The 17,643-nt window shown below is 36.9% G+C and overlaps 1 protein-coding gene across 4 annotated transcripts in view; it reads left to right on the forward strand.

Annotated features, from left to right (window-relative positions):
- The window catches only part of RNF217 (ring finger protein 217), a 49,515-nt gene that overhangs the window by 19,401 nt on the left and 12,471 nt on the right, over window positions 1–17,643 (forward strand). For 3 of the 4 annotated variants that reach the window (XM_081941346.1, XM_081941344.1, XM_081941347.1), the window contains 2 exons: window positions 6,606–6,770; window positions 10,278–10,479. In XM_081941346.1, the coding sequence (XP_081797472.1) occupies window positions 6,606–6,770; window positions 10,278–10,479 (367 nt within the window). The remainder of the gene's footprint in view (window positions 1–6,605; window positions 6,771–10,277; window positions 10,480–17,643) is intronic. The other variant, XM_081941345.1, reaches the window with a different exon arrangement.

Raw genomic sequence — 17,643 nt, forward strand, 5'->3', positions numbered from 1 at the left:
AGTATGGTATGTAAGACTTGGTGTTTTGCTAGATTGTTTTTCTACATAGACATTATAGAACAGAGATTTAGAAAAGCCCCACCAAAAATTAAGAGATCAAGGTTTCTTCTACATAAAACCGCTATTTTGTTGGTTGACCAAAATTGATAATCTCATGTCACTTTAAGTACAGTTAAATATTTTGATGCCTTTCTCACTAACTGTTACTGATAGGTACGCAGTCTTAGACATGAGTAATGTTCTACAAATCATATGGAAATAATTCATTATATTCCAAAAATGTTTTTCAAATAGTGCAGAAATACAAATTGCTCTTTAAAGCAACTGAATCTATTTACAAAAATATATAGCATCTCTACAAGACAGTCACATGATCCTTGGAAAAGATGCCTCTGCTTTAAAAAGTTTTAGACTATGGTCTCATATTCACTAAAGGACCTTTTGGAACTGAATTGGAAACTCTGTACAGCCCTAATATTTACATTTTAATGTAATATTTATTAGATTGCATTTTATAATCTAATATTTCATCATATTGGTAATATAAAATTAGCAATTAATTAGATACAAAAGCTCAGTGTTCTTGGAAAAAGCACACTTTTTGAAAATATTTTTATAACACAGAATACTTAATGATATTTATATATATAAATTTTTAATTTTTAGGACTAATGTGCTTTATATTCTACATTCTCTCTTGAATTGTTTTTTTTTCTTAAATCACATTGAAAGGATTAGAAAGCAGATTCAAAGTTAATAGAGTTAGAACTTTGGAATGTGTTATTGACTTGTATCCTTACTCATCCCTCAACTTCTTTATTTCTATTCTGCTGCTGTCTAGACAATATGGCCAGCACATTGAGTAATGCTGCTTTAAAGGCTTCCCCCTCCCCTAACTTCCTAATAGTTGCTATGCCTTGCAAATATGTAACTTGTTACTGTGGACATTATGACCAACTCTGATTTAAGAAAATCTACAAAATGCTTGTGAGCTTTGAACCATAATTTATTCAGCTCATGATACCTGAACTATTTTGTGGAATTATCCTTTAGAAAACCATTATACTTAGGAAAATCAAACTTAAATGTGCATGTCAGTTGTTCATGAAAGACATCCAGTGAAAGAATCTGGTAGTATGACATTAGGGTGGATATATCTTGTTTCCCTAAAATAAGACTTGAAATTTACAGAGAGCTCAGGTGTATGCTTGAACTACAACTTGTAAATTTCTGTGCACTCCTCATGTCAGCATATATAGCATCCTCTCCCCCCATTTTAATGCACAACATCAACACTGTCAATATACTGGGTTGAAAAGCAGTGTGAAAAACACAATTGGAAAAGAAAATCTTCACACATAAAATCTTGGGATAGGCTATCTTGTGCCCTCTGGATGCTGTATATTGCAAGCCTTGTTCCCCTAATCACTAACTATGTTGGTTGAGCTGAGAAAAATTAAATCCAAATCATCTGGAGAGAGCCAGGCTAGATCTTAGATTTATTCATTTGGAGTATGGCATGGAATACATGGATAACAGTAGTAAGGATGTATAGAAGGAACACGTAATAATATCAAGCACATACAATGAAGATCTGTGGTCAATTTCGTAAGATGTAAGAAATTCATGAAGTTATATTTTGAGTTAGATTTTTGCATCCTATTAGATAAATTGTAAGGTTGTACAAAGCACTTTATACACTTTATAAAACACGCATTAAGGTATTTGTAGCCTTATAAAGGATCAAATGCATAGGTATCTGTTCCATAGGGAATAAGGCAAAGTTGTTTCGCCTACAGATACCTGCTGAAACTATCTGAAAGATACTTTAAGACAGCTTTGTCAAGTCTTCCAGAAGATGGAGAAACTTGGCACTTTGAATAGTGGTCTTTTATGTGCTAAGTACACTATGTACACCTAACTTAAACCTTCAGTTGAAATGTTTTTCACATATTTAATCATCTATATTTTACATAGATATGTATGATTGATTTTCTTCTGCAGAGAGATTTTTAAGGATAGATTCAGTTTTGCTGACATCCAAAATAAAAGCCACTTGCTATCTTTCTTAGAACCCTAAGCTTTACCATTCTTTGCATACAGTATAGAGCTGTGATGGCGAACCTATGGCACGCGTGCCACAGATGGCACGCGGAGCCATTTGTCAGGGCACGTGAGGCGTTGCCCTGTCAGCTGGCCAGCTGACTTCTCCCTCCTTTTGATGTCATTTTTCGCCCTCCGAAGGCTTCCTTGAGGCCTCTGGAGTGTGAAAAACTGGCCCTACGGGCAAACCGGAAGTTCAAGTACATACTTCCAGGTTTCTCGTAGGGCCGGTTTTAGTCCTCCAGAGTGTTCAGGAGCCTTCAGGAGGCTTCCCTGAAGGCTCTGGAGGGCTAAAACCGGCCCTACAAGCAACCCGGAAGGGCTTCCGGGGGGCAGGGGAGGCTGTTTTCGCCCCCCCAGCTACTATAAAGCCTCTGGAGCCTGGGGAGGGCAAAAAAAGCACGCCAAAAATGGGCAGCACTGGTCATGGGCGCATGCACACGGGTCATGCGCAAAGCATTATGGGTGTGGCATTTCCATGCACAACCCCCCTACATTCCCCCCTGCTTTTGGCACGTGAACCAAAAAAGGTTCACGATCACTGGTATAGAGGAAATATCTGCAATGGCTGATCTTGAAAGATTATACCAGGTGTTTCTTACACACCGAAAAGGAGAATACTCTGTAGTATATAGTAAATGTTAAGCTTGCAGTATAAATCTGCTAGTATTGCCTCCTTTTACTTCAATGTTTTATTGGTTCTAAATTTTGCACTTTTTTATGCAAATGCACATTGCCAAATCATTAAAAAATACTTAGCCAATTTAATGATAATAAAGAACTATCAGGTATAGTTCTACAAGCAGCTTATGTCTGGCTAGGTTTAATTTGATATTAAAATTTTCCTCATATTGTTGAAGTGGTCAAAAATCTCTGTTGTGAAATTAGGTTTTTGTTGAATATCAAGAGCACAACTTGCTCAACTAGGTCATATTTACATATAATTATTAATATTTCAAAGGTCAGCTGCTTTTTTTTTCTTTTTGAGTTGCTGCATGTTAAGCAGCATGAACAGCTCCCATCAAAGATAGAATATTGCGACTTGGAAAAATAGAAAACCTGGTTGGAAGGATAATTAGTTTGTTATCTAATTTCTAAAAAGAGGCCTAATCAAAGAATTCCCAGTATTGATCAATGCAAAATATATTTATGTTATGACTATTGATTCAAACAATATTACTGATTTTTAAAACTATAACATATTCTGTTGAAAATATGATATAGGAATAAAATATGATATAGGAATAAATAGTGTATTTGCCCAAATATATGTTACCAGGAAGAATATTCGTTTGGCTTATTGTGTCTTTTCTCTAGAAAATCATGTCAATAGATAGAATAGAATAGAATTCAATTCTTTATTGGCCAAGTGTGATTGGACACACAAGGAATTTGTCTTTGGTGCATATGCTCTCAGTGTATATAAAATGACAAGATACATTCGTCAAGAATCATAAGGCTCAGCACTTAATGATAGCGATAGGGTACAAATAAGCAATCAGGAAACAATATCAATATAAACAAAGTTACAGTCCTGCAATCATAAGTGGGAGGAAATGGTGATAGAAATCATTCCATTTCTTTTTCTTTCAAATCTGGGAGGTATATTGGGCTAAGAGATAGCAACTGTGCCAGTGAGCCTTGGTGGCTGGGAGGGTCTTGCACATGGAAATCCCAATGCTGTTACAACAATTTAAACATAACATTTCACTGGGGCTCATTTATCTAAGAAGAAAATAGGGACTTATCTATGCCTCCTTGAATTCCTGAATGAAAGACCACATAAACGCAAACAAATATAGTCAGTGGCTAAGGGAAGTACCTAAAACAAAGAAACTGTAATTATGAGAATATTCTTTGTGTGTTATTGCCTATTTGCCTATTATTTCAGGCAGTAGTAGGGCTTAGCCACATTGCATTCATCCATTATATATATATATATATATAATTATGTTTCAAAAATTAAAATAAAATAGATCTTTGTCTTGACCAGAAAGACATAATGAACTTGACCTCTGCTTTATTAACATTCTGCTAACAGCTTTGTTATGCCATTATTTTTAGACTGTACAAATTCTTATGAATACAAAACCTAATGCAGGAGAACTGGCTTTGATCAGAGGTCATAATAATAGTAGGATGCTTGCTGAAATCTTAATGGAATCTTACCAAGACACTTGTTCTATTGCAACAAATCCACAATCCTTATCATATCCAGGTTGCTGCAGACAAATAGCTATAGGGTTCGGTCAAAATGCCTTACCAATATGAAGATAAATTTATTATCTTGGTAGGAAAGATAAACATATGACACCAGTTTTTCATTTGGCATGTTGCAATAAATGTAACAGAGCTGACATTCTGGATTCTTACAAAAGTTAAAACCTGTCTGAGAGTCGTCACTGGACAAGTTGGGCAGCACATAAATTAAATAAATAAAGGCATAAAACAGACGAGAAAGAGAATAAAGACTGAATGTTTCCCTATTTTAGGAGTAAAACACACAAAGCATTCAGCAGATGATCTCTATTATTCATTTAATGAGATTTGCTTTACTTAGAGGAAATGTAAACATAAACATACAAAGATTACTGTGTTGTTGTACTTGGTCCATAGTGCATATTGAAAACTCAGATTCCTGTATTCCTTAAACATTACCACCAAACATTGTAAGAATGATAGTATTATAGTATAGTACAAAACTGAAACATGAACAATGAAATAATGAAAACAATATGTTTTGAGGAAAATGTACATATGATAGAAAGCCTGAACAAAATTCCCAGATATCTATTATCAGCCAATGAAAAAGAGCATTCTTCTTACACCTGAAGATTTGTTGCAGATTCCACTTATTGAAGGCAGCTTCTTTCATTAAATAGGCTTTGAAGACAATCCTATTTTTTGGAGCATGTAACTTTTTATAAACTGAAGATCACAGCCTTTGACTGGGAGGCATTGGGGCCAGGGGATGCAAGATTCCAAAAAGAAAGTAGGCATCACTGCGACAAATATAAATATATTAGATTTAACTTTTTAATTAACTTGGAAGGAAGCCTGTCCTGTGAATATACTGAAGATTGAATATTGATTAGTGTTTTCCACTTACCATTATCCAATTGATTGATAATGAAAATTTGCAACTTTTTGTATACCGTATTTTTTGGAGTAAAAGACACATCTTTTTCCCTCAAAAAAGAAGGTGAAAATCTGGGTATGTCTTATACACTGAATACAGTATTTTTTGCCTAACAAAACCCTACCCCCTTTGCAAAAATGGATGTGCAGAAGGTTTGGGAGGCTTGCAAAGTGCTTCTGAGGGCTGGGGAGGTAAAAAACGAGCAAAAAAATGGACTGTTTTGCTTGTTTTTGCCCCTCCCAGCCCCCAGAAGCACTCTACAAGCCTCCCAAAGCCTCTGCATGTCCCTTTTTTTGCAAACCATTTCTGTGAAAAACAGGCCATTTATTGTTCGTTCCTCCCCAGCCCCCATGAACACTCTGAGCAAAAAACGAGGTCTGCAGAGGGATTGGGAGGCCTGCTTAGTGCAAAAACTTTTTTTTAATTTACCTCTTCAAAATCATGGTGCATCTTATACTCCGGTGCATCTTATAGTCCGAAAAATACGGTTATTTGTTCAATTTCCTAAGGAAAAGGTGGTCTATAGTTGATGCTCAAGGGAAAGATAAATGAAATGAACAGCTAGTAATAATAAATGGATATTTTACTTCTTGTCTTCCAAATTTGGTTAGAGCACTAATATTAGTGATAAGAACAGGTTTTGTACCGACAGTAATCGAAGCAAGTGGAATTAGTGTGGTGGGGAGATAAATTATATAAATCAGCCTGCAGTGACCACAGTCTGATTTCAAGAGAATGTTATTGGTTTAAGCTGCCCAAAAAAGTTAATTCCCTATAAAATGTATTTTTCTCTAAATGGTAAGGCTTCTTAAGAGCTTCATCTTAATGTGAGAGTAAATGAGCAGTTGCAGATTACAGGTAGCCCTTGACTTACAACAGTTGATTTAGTGACCATTCAAAGTTACAATGGCACTGAAAAATGTGCCTTAGGACTGTTTTTCACAGTTACGATCTTTGCAGCATCCCCATGGTCATGTGATCAAAATTCATATACTTGGCAAGTGGTTCATATTTATGACCATTGCTGTGTCCCAAGGTCATGTGATCATCTTTTGCGACTTTCTCATAAGCAAAGCCAAATATGTTTAACAACCTGGTTACTAACTTATTAACTGCAGTGACTCATGTAACAACTGTGGCAAGAAAAATTGTAAAATGGGGCAATACCAATGGAATTTTTGAGTTCCATTGTGGTCATAAGTTGAGGTCTACCTGTATTAGGTGGTTTTTCTGATACATGCCTTCACCATCTATACCCCCTTGTCATTTTTGTGCAGGGGGGAACTGAGTTACTGCTCTGCCAGCCTCTGTTCAATGGCCATTTGTTTAGAAGTTCATTGCTTTATGCTCTTTACTTAAACAGATCCAGTGCCCAACCTGCCAATTTGTGTGGTGTTTTAAGTGCCACTCTCCTTGGCACGAAGGTGTCAACTGCAAAGAGTTCAAAAAGGGAGACAAACTGCTACGTCACTGGGCCAGTGAAATTGAACATGGGCAAAGAAATGCTCAAAAATGTCCAAAATGCAAGGTAAGAAGACAGCGCATGTTCTTGCAATACTTTTTGAGGTGCCTGGACAGAGTCAATTAGTAGAACTAATACCTACTGAGAAACAAACTGAGAAAACCAATCCCTTTTATCTGTTGACATTACAGTTCTTATCACTCTCTTTATTGAACCAATGACTTTTAGAATTGTGAACATTCTGTTTCTCAGGAAAAGAAAAGAAGCCAAATAACCTTTCCTTCCCTCATTACACACACACACACACACACACACACACACACACACACACAACCTAAGATGTATTTAAATGGTAAGTTCTAAGAATACACTATTTGGGATAATGATATTTGATCATGTATTTCTCTGTTTCAAGACATTATGGATTGGAAGTTGGAGAAAGAAATGTCAACTGAACTTTTTTGATGGAATCTACATTTAGCAGTATTGAAAAGCACTGCACTTAAAAAAATATTAATGTTGGTTATTGATGAAAGGTGAACTGAATTGCCAAGGTTGGTCCTATATTTCTTAATGAAAAACCAGGGCAATGTAGTTTTATGTGAAAAAGTTTTTTTTTTAAATTAAAACCATTTAACTCTTTTGTGTAAATTTTTTTAAAAAAAATTATGACAACGTTCATTTAAAAAAAAAAAGTTTGCTTTTTACAGCTGAATTCCAGTGTAGCTTAGTTTCCGTACTGTACATGAAGTGTCAATGATATTTTCAGGGATGAGGGTCATCCCATGATTTTACATATTGGGACCTTCCTTCTCAACATCTTGAAAAAAACTGACCAAATCTTGCAAAAATTTAACCCCAAATATTTTGAGATCACTGATTGTTGGTTCCTTCATTCCCCATGGGCAGTATTTCTCTGATCTGTGTTTTTACACAAATAAAAGATGGAACATGCAAATTTATTTTGTAGGAGCTGTCCAAAACATGTTGAAACAGTGAGGCTCTTGCATTTATTTAAGTAAAATTAAAGCAAAATGTTTGCAACAAAGTGCGTAAATAGCATTCAGGCAATAAATAGGAAAATAATGTCATCAAATGCTAGTCTGAAAATAGAAAAAGATTTTCCCACATTCTGATGATGCAGCCTGTTTGTTAACAGCTATTGTTTCATTCATTAACGAATATAGAACTCAAAATCTGATTGCAGGAATAAAATGTGTTTCAAGTTTCTTCATCTGACAACTTTGTCAATTGAAAATGAACTTTCTACACACAACAAGAATTTTTATTGAGCAAACTTGTGCTCTATGTTCTAAAGGTGATAATATGCTACATGTTTTCACCAACTGGTTCTGCTTGTTTTTACAAACTGCATATTCATTATATAAAACCAAAGTGGACTACATTTTTGGAACACTTTGTCCTGATTTGAAAATAACATTTCAGATTTTCAGCATTGTTTTCCTAGTGTTTACTATAAATAAATTGATCTATTGAGTTACTGCAGAAGAGGCTATAAATTATACCAAACGATTACTTCTTTCGGTTAGTTAGCAATTTGTATCTAGTCTGCAATATTTATTTTTTAATGTCAAGGCAACGTTACTGTTTTAAAATTGTAAGCTTTGAAATTGAGCACTGTATAGAATTCAAGTAAAGGGTTATTCAAGACTCTGCTACAATTTCTCAAAGTTTTAAATACTGCTACATATAAAAGGAAGTACCTTAGCTTTCCAGTGATTTGCTATAGTAATATGGTATTGAATTTATTTGTTATTTTTGGAATCTGGAAAGGAAAATTCACAATAAAGTGGAACTAGTATTAATTGCCATATTTTATTTATCAAATTTCTTCAAAAGCTTTTGATCAAAATGAATAGTTTATCAGCAGTTATTTGTATCAATTTGATTATAACTTTCAAGGGCAATTTAAAAATACTTCGAAAATACTACAATTTTAAGAAAATAGATTTTAATAGTTGAATTATTTTTATAATAAATTCCTGGTTAGGTTATACAACTGAAAAGTCATGTGTTTCAGTAGTTTAAATTTTAAATATATTGTTCAAAAAATATTGCTTTACTAACTTTCAGCCTAATCTGAAACATTTTTGCTGTACTAATAGGGAATATCTTTCATAAATAAAATACCTAGAACATTGATTTGCTTCTAAAAAGTAAAAATAATATTGGCACTTTACAGGATTCTTTATGACTTTTTGTATAAATTCTGTGATTATGTTTTGTTGATTTAAAATGATTAAAATAATTATGATTTTTTTATTTTTGAATTTAATTAGCTCCTTTGTTTTCTATTTTATTATTGTGAGCCACTCAGTGTTTCCAGTTTGGACAACAGACACATGATATTAAATAGATAAACAGCTGAATGGATTTTTCTCAATAACCAAACATTAATAAACTAGAAATACAGTCAATTACCATATTTTTCGGAGTATAGGATGCACCCTTCTCTTTCAAAAAAAAAGGCTGAAAATCTGGGTCCGTCTTATACAGTAAATACAGCAATTTTTGCCTCCCAAAACCCCGTCCCCTTCACCAAAATGGCCGTGCACAGCTTGTAGGAGGCTTTCAGAGAGCTCCGGGGGCTGGGGGGGCAGAAATAAGCAAAAAATGGGCCATTTTTTCCTCAATTTTGCCCTCCCCCCAGCCCTTAGGAGCATCTATAAGCTTTGTAATGCTCTTTTTTTGACAAAAAATGGGCCCATTTTTGCAAAAATGGCCTGGTTTTTTGCTTGTTTTTGCCCCCCCCCCCCCCAAGAACACTCTACAAGCCTCTGAAGGGCTATTCATGTCCTCTTTTTTGGAAAAAAAATGGGCCCGTTTTCATGAAAAATGGGCCATTTTTGGGAGGTTTGCAGAATGCAAAAACTTTTTTAAAAAAAATTGCCTCTTCAAAACCTTGGTGTGTCTTATATTCTGGTGCGTCTTATACTCCAAAAATATGGTAAGAAAAAAAAAGGTCAAAGAACCTACTTTTCATTGAATATATTTAATACACATATATGTTTTATGTTTATATACTGTATATCTGAGCATAGACTCATACTGTTAATTACCTTCTAAAACATACCAATAGCACAGTATAATCTAAACCTATGCCTCTATCCAAAGACTTAGGCAGAAAGTTTCTCTAGCAACTGTTTGGTGATGGTCTAATAACTTTCCTCCTTGACTGGGAATGAGAGACTTGGTATGCTAGTTTGGAAAGTCTAAATTGCTGAAAAATCTTGTCAATTTTCTTGAATGCCTTAACTTTGCAACACTTTAATCACTTTTTCTTAGATTTGACTTAAAGTTGTGTCATTGTTATAGAGCAAATAACTCTTAAGTTTATGAATTTTTGTGGCTTTAAGCAGTATTTTTAAAACCTTAATTACAGCAGCCTTTTAGCTTCTCCTATAACTCTCTCTATTAATAAAATAGAAGCTTTCTTCAGAATTTTTTGGATGATTTGTCATAAAACAATTAAGGTAGTTAATGTTGGTGGAATCTTTCTTTTTTTAAAGCAATTATTTTTATCCCTCTCTCCCACCTGTTTTACTTTTAAAGATTCATATTCAGAGAACAGAAGGCTGTGATCATATGACTTGCTCACAATGCAACACTAACTTCTGTTACCGCTGTGGGGAGAGATATCGCCAGCTTCGTTTCTTTGGAGATCACACATCAAACCTCAGTGTTTTTGGATGCAAATACCGCTACCTCCCTGAAAGTCCACATTTAAGGAGATTAGTGAGAGGCTCTGTCTGTGGTAAGTGGGTAATAAAGCCTTTTGGGAAATTACGTCATCTGTGAAGTAATTGCCATTGATAGGAATGCTGATGCTTATTCCTCATTAACACCTCATAGAATAATAAACATTTCTCCTCCAACTATAAATTTTTGTTCTGAACAAAAGATTTATTACCATGGAAATCTCTTCCTAAAGTATGTTTGTCAGGTTTCCTAATTCTGTGCATCTTGAGGTTGCATGAAGAATTGCTCAAATGTGATTTGAACTTAACAGATATATAATTAGATGCCAGTTATATATTCTGAAAATTTAACAATCAAGAGCAGGGGCGTCCAACCTTAGCAACTTTAAGACTTGTGGACTTCAACTCCCAGAATTACCCAACCTCCACATAGAATGAAGAAATTAGAACTTTGGTTTCACAATCAGATCTATTAACATAATATAATGATGGATTTATCCTAATATTTTCTATACATTTCAGACTTAATCTGTTTTTTAAAAAATGCAAATCATGTTAGATTTAATGAAAATAATAAACAACTAGGCTTACACATTTTCCATTTTTCTGAACCCATTTTTTTACCTCCATCCATTCTAGTCCCTTATCTCTGTCTCTATATGGGGGATGCTCCCATACAGCCCCTTTGACTTTCAGAAGAACTGATAATAAATTGAATAATTAATTAATCTTGAGGGGGTCTCATAGCTGCCAAATGTTGTGTTGCTATTAAAAAGAATGAGTTTCAAGGTACCGGGGTTTTTGCAAACTCATGATGCAATCTTGTTAAAGGTTATATGATATATAGATTTTTTGTGCTTTAATGGAACTCTCATAATACATCAAAATCAGGGATACAGGGGGGCATAGCAGAATAGTTCTGTTAGAACTTTTCATTTCTTTCATCCTTTTTACAAGTTCAGGATGGAACAGCAAACATAGCAATATAGCAGCAGAGTTTAAAATAAATAAAATACACTGGATGTTTTAAAAAAACTTGTCTAAACTGAAATGATGATTGCCTATGGTTCAGGATTATTTTTTTTAAAATGTTAAGGGGGAATTTCTTGACAATTCTACTGCCTTGCTAGAAGGACCTTGCTTTTTGTGTGTTGATTTTATAGAGCTGCTAATAAGTACTAAACATTGAGAAATGGGTAGAAAAGAAGATGTGTTAAGGAGACACATTAATAACAATACTAATAGCTGGAAGAGTAGTACAGTTGCTCTTGCCAATGTAATTCAATAAAATATGAAATAAATGTACTGACCATTCCATTAAGCAATTACTGCAACGGTAACTGAATTATCAGTAGAAGCTATTGTTCTTAGGCATGATGTAGCTTGCCTTATAAATTGTAGGGGGTGGAGGGGAAGTTTATTGACAAGTTACCAAAAGAATCTATTTCTACATAATATATTTCCATTATGTGTTCCCTTTTCTGTATCTTCATCTGCTAATCTGTAGTGTGGGGAACCTCAAGAAAAAAACATGCTTTTAAAAACTATTTGTCAAAGAGCAAGGCAAAATGTTAAGTAATTTCTTTTTGCCCAGCTGCTTTGAAACTCAAGATGCTCTTCCAGAATTGCTGATGTTTTGGCCAAGATTGCATATCCCAGTGATGATTTGGAAATTAGTAAAATGCAGTGCTTTCAAATGTATTAAGATATTAAAGCACTGCAGAATCTGAATCCAATTAAGTGAATTAAATAATAGATCAGATGATGCATTACTGCTTATGTATTGTACTCGGGTAAAACAAACCACATAATTCATTTCTTTAAAATGGGAGAAGGGAGCTGCTTGGCATTCAACAGATTTCAATTGATTTAACTTCAGAGGAAATAGAAAGATGTACAGATTACTAAATGATCATGAGTCCCTGCCCATGCATAATCCTCTCTGTAATCAGTAGGAATATGTACTCTTAAATAAGTCCAGGACTAAATTTAATTTCTCTACTTAACAAAAAATGCATACATCTGTCTAGGCAGAGCTAGGACAACTAACAAATTAAGCATTCTGAGAGCAACATTTCCAATGCTTATTGAAGTATCGTGTGTATGTGTGTGTGTGTTTATAAATGAATTATAAATTGTTTGGAATTTTGATCTGTAATTATATTTGTTTTACTGGATTTGATAAAGGAGGGTTGTAAGAAATATTTCATAAGATTGCTTTAAAAACCTACTACACTTGCATTGCATTCGTGTTGGAAGCATTGAGGCACTTGTGGGTTGAAAGGATTAGCTGGTAACATCACAGTTGCCTGGGGATGCCTAGCTGGGGGGGGGGGGGCTTTCATGTCCCTGTTAATGTGCCCACTGGTATCTGTTTACCTACTTGCATTTGCAGGTTTCAAACAGCTAGATGGACAGGTGGACGTACTACACTTTGACATGCAATGTGAGGCAAGATTTTTAGATCCTGCTTTTTCCCCTCATCTTCTCCCACCTTGTTTCACCACTGTGTGCATTCATGCTTGTGAGCTGCTCATAGTGAGTTTCCTCACTGCACAACAGTCTACTTCAACAAAGAAAAGCATTAGAAACATTGCATGATTTGCCTATTACTGCTATTGTAAATTTCTGGCCCAGTGAAGAATCCCCATTTGACCATGTTGATTCTAGGCCAAGTTCTTTTGTTCATTAAATATTATTTATAAACCAGATAAGCCAACTGACTCTTAAATATCAGAAAAGTCAGTTTAAAGGTGACAATAGATTAATCATTTGCAAACTGAAAATAGACTTGCTGCTGCAGTTGTATTGTTGATTTTGTCATTGCATAGATAGTCTTCATCTTAGGAATATCATTTAATGACCAAGGTTACCATGAACTAAGAAAGATGTTTTTCTTGTCATAAACCACAGTCATTGCAAAACATCTCACTGTACCCTCCCTCCACAGTCAAATCACCATATTTTGGAAACTTGACAACTGGCTTGTATTTATGACTGGCTGTCAAGCACCGTACAATCATGCAATTGCCATTTGTAGTCTTCTCTGCCGGCTTCTGCAGAGAGTTGGGAAGCTCACAAGATGAAGGTTACAAGTAGAGGGGATGGAGAAGAGAGGAAAAAATTTGTGGGGCTGCAGGAATAGAGCTGAAACATTTGAGTTTGAAAGGGTTTCCTGCCAGGAGGATTTTGGCTCCACACAGAACTGAAACCCTCTGGTAAGCAGCACTTTCACTCTTAAGGAACTGCCTGCCAGGGGGATTTCAGTTCTGTGCGGAGCTGAAATCCTCTATCAGGCAGCTCTTTTGTTCCAGCCACTTAATGACCAGGAGATTGCTTAATTACTGCAACTGGAAGTGCCAAGATTGCAGTCATTGAGCAAAGCAGTCACATAGTGTCTAACTTAAGTACCACTGCACTCAACAACTGAGATTCTGGTCCTAATTGTGGTTGTAAGTTGTGGAGTACCATGCAAATGCATGTATACTCACATCCTTGGTTTTGTATTTTTGTTCAAATTCTCTTTTGAAGCACTTTCTCAACTGTCTTGGTTAACACTTTTCTCTACATAATCCTTAAGGAGAAATGGGAGTGTATATGGTGTGAGAGACAGGCAAATCTTGTGAGTGTATTTGCACATGGAGTTGTAGACATGAAGAGAAAGGGAAAGAAGAGGATGCTTTGCATTTAGCATAATTATCACAGAAAATGTTTGTCTGGATATAGAAAGAAGGTAGATCACGCTGTTGGTAGAATAGGTAGGTAGATGCCAGCCCACTAGAATGCAGGATGCAGATAGATGTCAGCCAACATGGTTGATTACAACTACTTTTATTGAGATTGTTTACAATAGCGGAATCATGCAAGTGTGATTGTGCTGTTCTCTCTCTCTCTCTCTCTCTCTCTCTCTCTCTCTCTCTCTCTCTCTCTCTCTCTCTCTCTCTCTCAAACACACACACACACACCTGCCTGAGCTACTTCTGATCGCTCTCTTGTTTGTTAGATCTTAAAAGATGTTTCAGCATCCTTTGTATATAGGAAAGAGTTCTTTCATATTTCCATCAGAAACCATCTCCCCAACTGTCTAGTAGATATACTAGGTAAACTAGACCAGAAAATCAGTTCCACAAGAAAATCAGAACTAGATTGAGACTGGCTAAAGTAACAGAATTTTGCAAGCCTGATAATGCTTTATCTCCTTTCTTTAAACCTTATTGAATCAGAGAGATCTCTGCCTGAGCACCTTCCAGATAATAATTTACTTCCCAGAATTTAAAGAATGTATCAGCTATCTCTGCTTACAGGTGAAACTCGAAAAATTAGAATATCGTGCAAAAGTTCATTTATTTCAGTAATGCAACTTAAAAGGTGAAACTAATATATGAGATAGACTCATTACATGCAAAGCAAGATAGTTCAAGCCGTGATTTGTCATAATCGGGATGGTTATGGCTTACAGCTCATGAAAACCCCAAATCCACAATCTCAGAAAATTGTGTATAGAATATTGTGAAAAGGTGCAATATTCTAGGCTCAAAGTGTCCCACTCTAATCAGCTAATTAAGCCATAACACCTGCAAAGGGTTTCTGTGCCTTTAAATGGTCTCTCAGTCTGGTTCAGTAGGGATCACAATCATGGGAAAGACTGCTGACCTGACAGTTGTGCAGAAAACCATCATTGACACCCTTCATAAGGAAGGAAAGCCTCAAAAGGTAATTGCAAAAGAAGTTGGATGTTCCCAAAGTGCTGTATCAAAGCACATTAATAGAAAGTTATGTGGAATGGAAAAGTGTGGAAGAAAAAGGTGCAAAGCAGCAGGGATGACCACAGCCTGGAGAGGATTGTCAGGAAAAGGCGATTCAAAAGTGTTGGGAACTTTCACAAGGAGTGGACTGAGGCTGGAGTCAGTGCATCAAGAGCCACCACACACAGACGGATCCTGGACATGGGCTTCAAATGTCGTATTCCTCTTGTCAAGCTGCTCCTGGACAACAAATAACGTCAGAAGCGTCTTACCTGGGCTAAAGAAAAACAGACCTGGTCTGTTGCTCAGTGGTCCAAAGTCCTCTTTTCTGATGAAAGGAACTTTTGCATCTCATTTGGAAACCAAGGACCCAGAGCATGGAGGAAGAATAGAGAGGCACACACTGCAAGATTCTTGAAGTCCAGTGTGAGGTTTCCACAGTCTGTGTTGATTTGGGGAACCATGTCATCTGCTGGTGTTGGTCCACTGTGCTTCATTAAGTCCAGGGTCAATGCAGCCGTCTACCATGAGATTTTGGAGCACTCCATGCTTCCTTCTGCAGACGAGGTTTATGGGGATGCTGACTTCATTTTGCAGCAGGACTTGGCACCTGCCCACACTGCCAAAAGCACCAAAACCTGATTCAATGACCATGGGATTACTGTGCTTGATTGGCCAGCAAACTCGCCTGACCTGAACCCCATAGAGAATCTATGGGGCATTGCCAAGAGAAAGATGAGAGACATGAGATCGAACAATGCAGAAGAGCTAAAGGCCACTATTGAAGCATCCTGGTCTTCCATAACACCTCAGCAGTGCCACAGGCTGATAGCTTCCATGCCATGCTGCATTGAGACAGTAATTGCTGCAAAAGGGGCCCAAACCAAATACTGAGTACATATGAATGCTTATACTTTTCAGAGGTCCGATATTGTTCTATGTACAATCCTTGTTTTATTGATTGCATGTAATATTCTAATTTCCCGAGGATTTGGGATTTGGGGTTTTCATGAGCTGTAAGCCATAATCATCACAATATGACAAATCATGGCTTGAACTCTCTTGCTTTGCATGTAATAAGTCATAGCTCATATATTAGTTTCACCTTTTAAGTTGCATTACTGAAATAAATGAACTTTTGCACGATATTCTAATTTTTTGAGTTTCACCTGTATGTAATAGTCTTGCATATTTGTCTCAAGGTCATCTCCCTTATTAATTGCAGACATGAATTCAACCTTGATGTGTCAAATGCACATTTCTTTTGTTTTACATATAGATGGTGCTGTCATAAGCATTGAAGACAATTTCCATGTGACTGCAATGAGTAGTTATGCTCTCCATGTCTTCAGGGGTTTATTTCTAAATTGAGTTTAATTAATTTTATGTAGATTAAAACACATAGCAAAAGTCCATTCTTAAAAGCCACAGTTAGAGCCTAAGGCAGTGATGGCGAACCTATGGCACGCGTGCCACAGGTGGCACGCGGAGCCATTTGTCAGGGCACGCGAGGTGCTGCCCTGTCAGCTGGCCAGCGGGCATGTGCGCGCTGGCCAGCTGAGTTCTCCTTTTTAAAAGCCATTTTTCACCCTCCCCAGGCTTTATAGGAGCTTGGGGAGGGCGAAAAGAGCCTCCCCGCCCCCCGGAGGCCCTCCGGAGGCTTCAGGGACCATCCGCAGGCTTCCCTGACATCTTTGGAGTGCTTAAAACGACCCTCCGAGCAAACTGGAAGTCTCGGAGGGTGGTTTTAAGCATTCCGAAGGCTTCAGGGACCGTCCGGAGGCTTCCCTGACGCCTTCGGAGCGCTTAAAACGACCCTCCGAGCAAACCGGAAGTCACGCCTTCGGAGCGCTTAAAACGACCCTCCGAGCAAACCGGAAGTCACTTCCGGTTTGCTTGGAGGGTCATTTTAAGCGCTCCGAAGGCTTCAGGGAAGCCTCTGGACGTTCCCTGAAGCCTCCGGAGGGTCTCCGGGGGGGCAGGGAGGCTCTTTTCGCCCTCCCCAGGCTCCTATAAGGCCTTTGGAGCCTGGGAAGTGTGAAAAAAGCATGTAAAAATGGGGAGATTGCACGTTGTGCGCGCATGCGCACTGGGGGGTCATGCATTGCATTATGGGTGTGGCACGCCTGCACACGACCCCCCTGCACTCCCCCCCTTGTGGCACGTGAGCCAAAAAAGATTCACCATCGCTGGCCTAAGGGAAAGCTTGAGCAGAGTTATTAATTCTGGCATATTGGTTTAATATCTGTAATAAACTAAGTAGCAGATTCAGAAAAAAAAATCATCACAAGAATTAATTTTGATGCTGTTAGATGAAATGGAAAACATTTCATCAGTAGCTTTAACCAATAACACCCAAACCTGGTGTACCTCATGGGCGTTGGGATGCCAAGAATCCCAAAATTGTATTTCAGTGCATTGTTTTTGAGCTAAGATAGTCATGCAAACTGGTTAATGCCAGCCCATATGACTTCA

This window comes from Natrix helvetica (genome assembly GCF_964273705.1).
Source record: "Natrix helvetica genome assembly, chromosome: 2".
NCBI classification, from domain to species: Eukaryota; Metazoa; Chordata; class Lepidosauria; order Squamata; family Natricidae; genus Natrix; species Natrix helvetica.